This window comes from Tupaia chinensis, unplaced genomic scaffold, assembly GCF_000334495.1.
Source record: "Tupaia chinensis unplaced genomic scaffold, TupChi_1.0 Scaffold140464_1, whole genome shotgun sequence".
NCBI lineage: Eukaryota > Metazoa > Chordata > Mammalia > Scandentia > Tupaiidae > Tupaia > Tupaia belangeri.
Window position 1 is genome coordinate 757,443 of NW_006200341.1, and position 11,119 is coordinate 768,561.

At 49.2% G+C, this 11,119-nt stretch overlaps 1 protein-coding gene across 1 annotated transcript; it reads left to right on the forward strand.

Annotated features, from left to right (window-relative positions):
• Positions 1–1,061: 1,061 nt before the first annotated feature.
• Positions 1,062–10,841, forward strand: SNRPA1 (small nuclear ribonucleoprotein polypeptide A'; the record flags this gene model as incomplete). The annotated part of the gene is given in 8 exon segments (XM_014593389.1): positions 1,062–1,209; positions 2,371–2,449; positions 4,436–4,482; positions 4,775–4,877; positions 6,171–6,250; positions 6,653–6,728; positions 7,856–7,949; positions 10,575–10,841. Coding segments are annotated over 8 exon segments (686 nt in total), but the record flags the coding sequence as incomplete, so codon positions are not given.
• Positions 10,842–11,119: the final 278 nt, after the last annotated feature.

Here is an 11,119-nt window from a genome sequence, read left to right on the forward strand (position 1 = left end):
TTGAACTGCGATCAGCCATGTGAGCGTCCAGCAGCCCAGCCACCATGCCACCTGCTGCCCCCACCCCGTTCATTTCTTTTAGCACAATAATTATGCCCATATTAGACCCCAAAAAGTGAGCATTTGCACGATTTGTTCACAGTGTGATTTGACGCTGTATAAACCCTTGACCTAAGTAAGGGGGTGCTGTTGGGGTGCCCTGAGGATATCTTAATGACTGACAGCCGGCGTCCACCGTGTCTGAACGAGGCTTGGACTGCCTGTGAGCAGTTGGAAGTGTAGATTACTGTTACCCCGTTTAACTGGCCCTGAGGCCGGAGAGCCTTGGGAGGCATCTGTAAAGGTCCTCGTAAATGCTGTCCCCACCACCGGTGCTCTCCTCGTCATCGGCACCTTTGTGGCCGCTGCTGGGCTGTAAGCTTCGTGTGCTGGGACTTGGGCCTCGTTCATCGTTTTGCTTCCAGTTCCTCGCAGTGTTTGGCTTGGCCTAAGTGTCAGGTAAATACTCTCTGAATGGGTCAGATTACCCTGGAAGATTGTTGGTGTTTTGTTTTGTTTTTGTTTTTGTTTTTGTTATAGGGTACATGTGCTAGCCACAGAGAGAGAGAGAAAGAAGTGTCACCCAGCACCCAATCCCCCTCACCCACGCCCCTGGGGAATTACCAAGACACGGTCTGCAGTCTCCTCTCGGGAGTTTGAGCACATGCGCCCAAGCTGCTGCGTTTGGGACTCGAACTATAATTTGTCGCTTGGATCCAGTGTCTCAACCTCCACACCAACCTGCTGGCCTCAAACTGGATGTTTTAAGGAACTTTTTTTTTTTTTTTAAGATTTTAAGAATTATTTATTTAATTTTATTTATTCATTCATTTTATTTTAATTTGACCAGAGAGAGAGAGAGAGGGAAAGTGAGAGAGCAAGCCACCAGGTCCAGCACTTGAACCGTGGTTGGCCATGTGGGATTGTCCAGCGCCTTAAGCACCACCCACCTGCTGGTCCCCAGAGACTTTTTAGAATTAATGTTAATAACCCTGTGGTTTTTTTCCCCCTCTGTTTTACAGGGTATAAAATTCCTGTCATTGAAAATCTCGGTGCTACCTTAGACCAATTCGATGCTATTGACTTTTCTGACAATGAGATCCGGAAACTGGATGGATTTCCTTTGTTGAGAAGGCTGAAAACGTTATTAGTGAACAACAACAGAATATGGTGAGTGGCTACTAGTGGGAAGCAATTTTTGTTCTAAGGAGTAACTGTAGCGCTCCTCGAATGGATTGCATTTATACCTTGGCGTCATCCCCACCCCAAGAATTACTTGTTTTATTGTAGCAGTAGTAGTAATTGTTGTTGTTGTTATTATCATTAGAGTTCTTTATTTATTTTCATTTGACCAGAGAGAAACAGAGAGGGAAAGTGAGAAAGCAAGCCTCCCGGTCTTAGACTCGCACCGTGGTAGGCCATGTGGGAGTCCAGTGCCTTAGCCACTGTGCCACCTGCCAGCCCACACGTTGGTATTCTGAGAACGAGGAATGAGCTGCACTTTCCCATAGAGATTCAGGGGTTAATTTGGCATTAGTCTGCTCTTACCTGCGTCTCTTTAGAACTCTTACACATCAATATCCTCACGGTAAGTTTCAGGTCTAAATTAGCTGCTCTGTACGTGTTTTGAGGTGAGGTCCTGTAAACAGACCGACCTCGGAAGGGTCAGAGCCTGTAAGTGAAGTTTTATTGAAACCCAGCCGTGCCCGTTCGCGTGCACACTGTCTGCGGTGGGGCCGGCTGGCAGTGTGCTGAAGGCGCCTAAATCCAGCCAGCTGTGTGGTCGGAGTTCTGGACCTAGTGGCCGGGAAGACATGCCAGGCGCATGTGCAAGCTTGCCCAGATTCCCAGTAAGACAATGGGGGAGAAGAGATTGCGGCACGGCCATCCCTCGGGGCGTTTTCTCATTTCTCTCTCCTCCGTCACACTCACCTCTCCAGCAAATGCACGCATCCTACAGCAGAATTGCACAATCCACCTTGGACCAGCAGCTGGTGTAGCGCTTGTGTCACTGGGCTCCCACATGGCTGGCCACGGTTTGAGTCCTGGACCTGGCCGCTTACTTTGTCACTTGCCCCATTTCCCCCGGTTCCATTTAAAAATAAATCAATGACTCAGTAAAATTAAGTAAATGACTAGATAATGCAGTCCTCCGACCTCCGTCACTGACCCGGTGGGTGGATTCAGAGACGTTTTCTCTCCCTCCCCCACTTGCCCTCCGTTGTTTGGGGTGTCGGAGGAAGGAGCTCTAAAGTTCTTTCATCATTGGAAGGCAGCTAGCCTCGGAAAAGATCAATTCGTGCTTCACTGAAGTCTGTGTTTCTGTCCTAGCCGTATAGGTGAGGGGCTTGACCAGGCCCTGCCCTGCCTGACAGAGCTCATTCTCACCAATAACAGCCTTTTGGAACTGGTAAGTTTAACAGGGGACGGTGTGTTTGATGGGAGGGATTAAAGGGACTACTTGGTTCTTATAGAACAATTGGAAAATGCAGAACATTCTCAGAAAATTGCCATCCTTGCATCTTTTTCTTTCTTTGTCTCTTTTTTGTTTGTTTGTTTGTTTAAGAGAGAGAGATTTTTGTCATAGGGTGCATGTACTTGTCAGAGAGACAGTGAGACAGAAAGTGAGAGATCATTCCCCCAGGGAGATGGCCATGCCGCAGTCACTTCCCTTTTCTACTCTTGGGATTTGGGGCATACACGCACACATGCCCAGTGAGGATTTCAGTCCCTGGGTCTGGGACTTGAACCACGGTTGCCCATGTGGGAGTCCAGCGATGTAACCATTCGCCATCTGCTAGTCCCCGATTTACTTTCTCTTCCCTGTGGTTTTCTATCTGCCCCACACATTTCTCATTTCTTTCTGTTCTTTATGGTGCGCACTCTTACTTGCATGGACACACATGTTTTCTCTCTTTCTCTCTCTCTTATTCTCTCATTCATTTCTATTTTTCTTCTGACAGTCTAGGAATTATTTACTCTCTGCTCTTGCAAACCCAGGAGCTCAAACATGCACATTTGGGGCCAGCAGGTAGCATAGTGCTTAAGGCACTCACAGGCCAACTGTGGTCTGAAGTCCAGGACCCAGCAGCTTGAAAATCACGCTGGGGGTGTGTGTGCATGCCTGAAACCCCCAGAGAATGGGGTAGAAGGGATTGCAGCATGGCCATCCCATCCTTTATGAGTGATTTCTCACTTTGTCTCTGGTGAACGCATGGGCTCTGTGGCAATCACCTTTAAAAAAAAGATATGCCTATTTATCAAAGTTTAACGTCCACCAACATCGCTACCCTCCCAAACAGTACAACATAACAGTGGCCTTTGCCGTATCAGTGCCCCTCTGCCCCAACTTAGGTAGTATCCTGTCTGCAAAAGCCTGGCGTTACATCATCATGTTGTACTCCGTGCATGCATTTGTGTCGTGAAAGTGACGGCTCTTGGTCATTTCTCTCCGAGCCTCCATGCTGGGGTGTGTGTGTGTGTGTATGAGACTCTACAGCTCTCCCTGGTGGTGTTCCCGAGGTGTTTGCAGGTTGCACAGAACTTGCTCTGTTCTCCCCTGCTTTTCTCTGTAGATTGTCGTCATTGCCGTCATTGGAGGGTGCGTGAGCTCACCAGAGAGAGAGAGAGAGAGAGAGAGAGAGATGGAGTGTGTGGGGGGCGGGGTTGAGAAGTCACCTCCAGGGACCAGCAGTTAGCGTAATGGCTATGTTGCTGGACTCCCATGTAGTCGAACGCAGTTTGAGTCCCAGACCTGGTGGCTTAAACTCATGCCAGGTACGTGTGCATGCATGCCCAAGATCCCGAGAGGAGAATGGAGGAGAAGGGATTGTGGCGTGGCCATCCCCCCTGGGGGGTGATTTCTCGCTTTCTGTCTCTCTGTCTCTCTCTGTCTGTCTGGCGAGCGCATGTACCCTATAGCAAAAACCTCTCCCAAAAAAAAGAGAAGTCCCCCCCAGAGGGGATGGCCACACTGCAATCCCTTCTCCATTTTCCTGCTGGAATTTTGGGCACATGTGCACACAGGACGTGATTTTCAAGCCGCCAGGTCCCGGGCTCAAACCATGGTAGGCCATGTGGGAGTCTTGGTGCCTCAGCCATCACACCACCGGCTGGTCTGGGGCAGGGGTGGGGGTTGTTTTTGGTTTTGTTTTTTAACTGTACCATTTCTCATACTTGAGAAATTATTTGAGCGTAAATGCCCCAGATCCTGGGATGATAATGGAGAAGGGATTGTGGCATGGCTGTCCCCGGGGGTGCTTTCTCTCTCTCTCTCTCTCTCTCTCTCTCTCTCTCTCTCTCCACTCTCTGACAACCGCACATGCCTATTGGTAAGCTCAAAAAAAAAAAAGAGTAGCGCGTGGTGTTGGTCTTACCCATGGCTGTTGTTTTCCAGGGTGATCTGGACCCCTTGGCGTCTCTCAAATCCCTGACGTATCTAAGGTATGGACACGCTTCGCTGTGGTGACAAAACCCTTTCATTCAGAGTAACACACACCTTTGTCAGCCTTGACCTTAACGCAGTCATTTAGAAAAAGAAAAAGGAGAAAAAGAATGAACTGTTACAAGCAAAGGTCAGAAATGCATCGTCAGCGTGCCTTGAGTTGCGGTGACATGGGAGTGCAAAGAGTAGTGGTCCCGGGGACCGTAGAGTCACTCAGACCGTTCAGGGGGCCCTCCTCTGGAACGGTGGGCCGTGGATGAGGTCGTCATGGTTCTGTCCCTTTTCTCGCAGTATTCTGCGGAACCCTGTGACAAACAAGAAGCATTACAGACTCTACGTGATCTACAAAGTGCCACAAGTCAGAGTGCTGGATTTCCAGAAAGTGAAGCTAAAAGTAAGTGTGCCCCGTGGGTTGCGCGTTGTCGTAGAGTGGTGCGTTTTTGTCATGCTTTTACTAGTGGGTTTTCAATTCTTGTATACTAAGGATGTGGGAAACGTGTTACATCAGGGTTTTTTTCCCTCCTAGCAGAGCTTGTGGGAGAACTTGAAGTTAAATGTTTTTTATATGCTGAGGGCCATGCCAAAGTTAGCAGAATGGGAGAGGCACAGGGAGTGCTTGGATACATTCCCAGTGGGAGCTTCACATTGCTCATTTTTGCGTGGCTGTGGTGGTTAGAATGATTTTTTTCCTGGGGCTGACCCAGTGGTCGAATGGTTAAGGGAGTTGGATCCCATGTGGCTGACTGCAGTTTGAACCCCAGTCCTGTCAACATGAAAAACACACCTGGCACCTGTGCGCGCATGCCCAGAATCCCAATAGGATGGGGACACGCAGGAGGCCAGACGGTGTGGCCGTACCCGTCGGGTGGTGTTCTCTCTGTGAATCCTTTGGCAAGCACGTGTTCCCTCTGGTAAAAATGTTCCTTTTAAAAATTGTTTTTCAAAAAAAGAAAACAGTTTTTCCCTTTATTGGGAGCTCTTTGTTTTTCTGGGTGTTTTTTTTTTGTTTTTTGTTTTGTTTTGTTTTGGTTTTTTTTTGAGAGGTTTACGCTATAGGGCGCGTGCACTCACCAGACAGAGAGACATAGAGACAGAAAGCGAGAAATCACCCCCCAGGGGGGATGGTCACGCCGCAATCCATTCTCCTCTCAGGATCTTGGGCACGCACGCACGCACGCCTGGCGTGAGTTTTAAGCCACCGGGTCCGGGACGTGAACTACAGTCGACTATGTGGGAGTCCAGCGACATAGCCATTACGCTAACTTCTGGTTCCCTGTTGTTTTTATTTTTTTAAAGAATTATTTATTTATTTATTTTTAAACTTTGCTCTAGGGCATATGCACTCACCAGAGAGGGAGAGAAATCAAGTCACGAGGTCCGGGACTAGAACCATGATCAGCCATATGAGAGTCCAGCACCTTAACCACCATGCTACCTGCTGGCCTCTTCTTTTCCTTTTTTTAAAATATGCTCTTAGTTCCTTGAAACTAGGGAAGGGGGCTTCTTTGGGGAGCTTCACCAGGAAAGGCCAGGTTACGGTGTCTCTCCCTGGTTTAAACTCGGCGCTTTGGTGCCGTTACTAGCCTCGGGTGTTACCGGAGCGGTCTCTTCCGTGTTTTCTGGGGAATGCATCGGAATGCACGTGGTGTCCCTATTTCCATTAACTCTGTGTGTGGTGTCGCTGTAGGAGCGTCAGGAAGCAGAGAAAATGTTCAAGGGCAAACGGGGTGCACAGCTTGCAAAGGATATTGCCAGGAGAAGCAAAACGTAAGATACAGATATCCAACCTCACTCCACTTCACCTTCAGAAACACTCTCTGTCCGGCCGTCGGCCTCCTCCTAAATTACGCAGAAAACCGACTAGTGCGTATTAAATTGGAGCGCTGGTGGTCTCTGGCCATCAGTGGTTCCCGCAGCCATTGAAATCCGGCCAGGTTCGCCGAGCAAATAGCTCAGTATCGGGTCTTAACGCTTTATTACATACGTCCTCCTTCCTCCCTGGGAAGGTGGCCTGGGCGGTGTTTCTGAAGGAGAGGGTTCTTGTATCAGTTTGTTAACAAAGATAAGATACTACACTGGTTGAATTACTTTCAAAAGCTTTTTGAAAGTAAAAGAGAAGCAGCCACCAGGAGTCTGGGTTTAACAGTCCCGCCCTTCCCTCCTCTCCAGTTTTAATCCAGGTGCTGGCTTGCCGACTGACAAGAAGAAGGGCGGGCCTTCCCCGGGGGACGTGGAGGCCATCAAGGTAAGCACGTGCCGGGCCCTGGGGCCCAGAGCTGAGCTGGGCGTAGGTGCGCAGTTGTGTGGTACGCCACGCTCCGAACGTGGCAGGTTCCCGTTTTCCAGTTTAAATCCAGCCATATTTCTGTTTAAGCAAAAACTGGCTTGAAGTTGAATACGTTTTTACTAGACTTTGACTTGAGTTGATTGCTTGAGTTGTTAAATGAAATAATTCTCTTTTTTTAAATTATTTTATTTTATTTATTCATTCATTTATTTTTTTTTTTAGTTTGACCAGAGAGAGACAGAGGGTGAGAGAGAGAGAGGAAGTGAGAAAGCAAGCCACCAGATTCAGGACTTGAACTCTGGTCGGCCATGTGGGAGTGTTCAGCGCCTTAACCACCACGCCACCTGCTGGTCCCAATAATTCTTTTTTTTTTTTTAAAAAGAAATTTTTGCCTTAGATGTGTGTCCTCACTAGAGAGGGAGAAACAGAGACACTGAGAAAGGAGTGAGACATCGCCCCCGAGGGAGTGGCCATGCAGTCCATCCTCCTCCCAGGGTCCTGGGCATGCACACACCATGAGTTTGAAGCCACTAGGTCCAGGACTCAAACTGTAGTCAGTCATGTGGGAGTCCAGCACTCTAACTGCTACACCGTCTGCCACCTCAGTAATAAATGTGTGTGTGTGTGTTCTCCCACATAATTTTTGCCAGAAAAAGAGAGAGAGCCGCCAGGTCTGGGACTCAAACTGTGGTCAGCCATGTGGGAATTCCAGCACATTAACCACTATGCCACCTGCCAGCTCCTCTAATAATAAATCTTTAAAAAAAAAAAAAATTGGCCAGTGGCTACGGAGCTGGACTCCCACGTGGTTTGAGCCCCAGACCCAGTGGCATGAAAATCACACCAGGTACATATACACGCATGCTCAAAATCCCAGGAGTGGACTGGAGGAGAGGGAACTGCAGTGTGGCCGTTCCCTGGGGCGGGGGGAATTTCACTTTCTCTCTGTCTCACACACACCATATGGCCAAAAGAAAAAAAGTCTTTAAAACGAAAAGGAAAGTTGCTAAGAATTTCCATGGGAGTTTTCTAAATGACTGATCCTTAATTGTAGCTGTCCCTCTTTGTTGCCCTCTCTCCTCCAGAACGCCATAGCGAATGCATCGACTCTGGCCGAAGTGGAGAGGCTGAAGGGCTTGCTGCAGTCTGGTCAGATACCCGGCAGAGAACGCAGATCAGGTCAGGAAAACGGCCGTCCCTGTTTGTACGTCCAGATCTGTGTCCCGCCGAACGCGTTCGCAAAGCAGTTTTGCTGCTGCGGTCTGAGAATGCCAGAATTGTGCCCTTACCAGCAAATCTCATGTACGAAATCCTTTCAGATGCTCTTGGAAGATCTAGTACTTGGTAAAGAAAGTTAAGGGGCCAGCAGGTGGTGTGGAGGTTAAAGCGCCGGATCCCACATGGCCCGCTATATGGTTCGAGTTCCAGACTTGGCGGCATGGAATCACACCGGCGCGTGTGCGTGTGTGCCCAAAACCCCGAGAGGAGAATAGAGGAGAAGGGATTGCAGTGCAGCTGTTCCTTCCTAGGGGGTGATTTCTCACTTTCCCTGTCTGTCTCTGTCCCTTCTCTGGTGAGCACACGTCCCCTGTAGCAAAAGCTAAAAAAGAGAGAGAGAGAAGACAGGAAAGTTAAGTCATGGGACTATGAGGGTTTTTTATGTAAAAGTTGAAGCCAACATGACGTAGCTGTGATGCAAACCAGGTACTAGAGGTAACCACGTGACCTCGAGCAGGCTGCAGAGCCCCACAGCCTGAGATTCGATCTCTCAGCTTTACCTTCTGTGTCTGGGGCAAGTTTCTTAGAATCTGTTTCCTCACTAGAGAATCTGAGTTAGTAGCCACCTCAACAGATGGTCGGGAGTCCCAGGGTCCTGCACTTCACCAGCAGGTGTTTGCTAACTCGTAGTTCGGGGACTAGTCCCCATTCTAATCTCTGGGTGCTGCCTTGTGGGAGGCAGCAAATGGCCCGAGATTAAAGTCTGTAAGTGCGTGTGACAGTGTGATGTGGACGGGACCGGGCACTTCCCTTAGACTGGCGGGGCAGGGGAGAGTTCCTGGAAAAAGAATCTGAGCTGAGAGCCAAAAATGAGGGAGACTTTTTCTCTTTCTTTTTCTTTCTCTTTATTTATTTATTTATTTTTTTAAAGAATTATTTATTGCTTAATAGTGAGCTGCCCCTTGGAGGATTTGAGTAAGTGGAACAAAATCGACCACAAGCTGCAGCGTTTGTTTCTAAATCGTTTTGTATTGTGTACATTCTGTATATATTTGTTGTAACGTACTATTTGAGCACAGACTCCATTAAAGATTTTTTTAAACCAAAAAGAAAAATTTATTTAGGGACCAGCAGGTGGCAGAATGGTTACATCACTGAACTCCACCGAGTCAACCAAGGAGATTGGAGAAGGGATTGCAGCATGGCCATCCTCCCAAGAGCTGATTTATCGTTTTCTATCTCTCCGGCAAGCGCATGCACCCTGTAGTAAAAATCTGTCTGTAAAAAAAAAAAAAAACCCAAAAAACAAAAACAGAATTATTTGTTTAATTTTATCTGTCATTGTTATTTTTAATTTGACCAGAGAGAGAAAGAAAAAGTGAGAAAGCAAACCACCAGGTCCAGGACTCACACTGTGGTTGGCCATGTACGAATCGAGCTCCTTAACCACCTGCCTCCACTATCACCCCAGAGGGATGGCCAGGCCTCTGATCCTTTCTCCTGTCTCCTCTTAAAATTATTCTCTTTTTTTGGAGAGATTTTTGCCATAGGGCATGGAGCTCCCCAGAGAGACAGAGATTGAGAAATCACCCCCCAGGGGGATGGCCACACCGCAATCCCTTCTCCATTCTCTTCTCGGGATCTTGGGCACGCATGCACACACACCTGGCATGAGTTTAAGCCACTGAGTCTGGGACTTGAACCGCTATTGACTACATGGGAGTCCAGTGACATAGCTATCACACCGACTTCTGGTCCTTCTCAAAATTTTGAGCACACACGTAGCCAGTGTACTTTCCAAGTTAGAACTGATAACGATCCGAGTGAGGATGGGGCACCCATGGAGCACACACGTGTGCCTGCACGGGTGGTTATGCCCAGACACTGGCACAGATGTTTTGAGTTTAAAAGGAGGTTCCTTCTCAGACATAAATGTCCCACAAACGTGTCACTTGAAGGAAAACAATTGATAGTAGCTGTGGCAAGGGTGGAATTTACGATTTCAAGGCCAAATTCAAGTTTGGAAGACTCGTACCCATCAGTGCACCCTGCAGACGCCCAGTGCCCACAGCTTGTCTGGGGAGAGCAGTGGTGTTATCAGCGGGTGTGCTCTTTGGGTGTCATGTAGCGAAACGGCCCAGTACCTGGAAGGCGTGCGTCACCCAGTGATCTTGTTTTCCACATGATGTTCTAGAATCATGCCTGAGTGAGCGAGCCGTTCATGGCACAAGATAAAGCTGTGGCTTTTGAAGTAAGAGAGTGAAAAGTTGGTTGATACAGCTTCAGACCTGATATAGCAAACGAACCTTTACGAAACTACCATCACCACATCCCCTGGCTAGCCCTGTACCCTAGTGGGTAAAGGAGCCAGATCCCACGTGGTCACCTGCTTTTCCATCCCCAGTCCCAGCGGCCTGTGTGCATGCGCGAAACCCCGAGAGGAAACAGCACCTTCCCGTACCTGCCTAAGACAGGCTGTCCCCGGACCCTGGCGCCCTCAGGTGCAGAGGCTGCTGCCAGCATCAGGGCCCGGCACACGGGAGCCGCAGAGCAGCTAACGACTTCTGGTCTCGCGGTTCTCCCCAGGGCCCACTGATGACGGCGAAGAAGAGATGGAAGAGGACACCGTCGCGAACGGGTCCTGAGCGGTGCGTCAGCCGGGTGATGACAGCCCTCCTCGGGGCGAGTCTTGCGTTTCCAGCATGGAGTAGCCACGTCTGTGTCGGCACAGCGCAGCCCAGCGGCATGGTCGGAGTGCTTATGGGTGCTGCGGGTCACCTTGTAATATACCCTTGGAAGGCTACCTGTCCGTTTTCTACACATTCGAAAAATAAAGGCCACTCAGTGCGCCAGGCTGCTGTCAGCGTGTGTTTGCAGGGATGCAGGGCGGGTGCGGGCTGGGAATGCGGGAGGGATGCAGGGCGGTGCGGGCTGGGAATGCGGGAGGTGGCGTTAACATCAGCCAGCAGGTGGCGTAGTGACTGAGGTGCTGGGCTCCCCCGTGGCCGACTGTGGTTTGAGTCTGTGTGTGTACAATGAAGACCCCAAGAGGACAATGGGAGAGAAGGTATTGTAGCGTGGCCATCCCCCCCGGGACGTGATTTCTCCCTTTCTGTCTCCAGTGAGTGCAC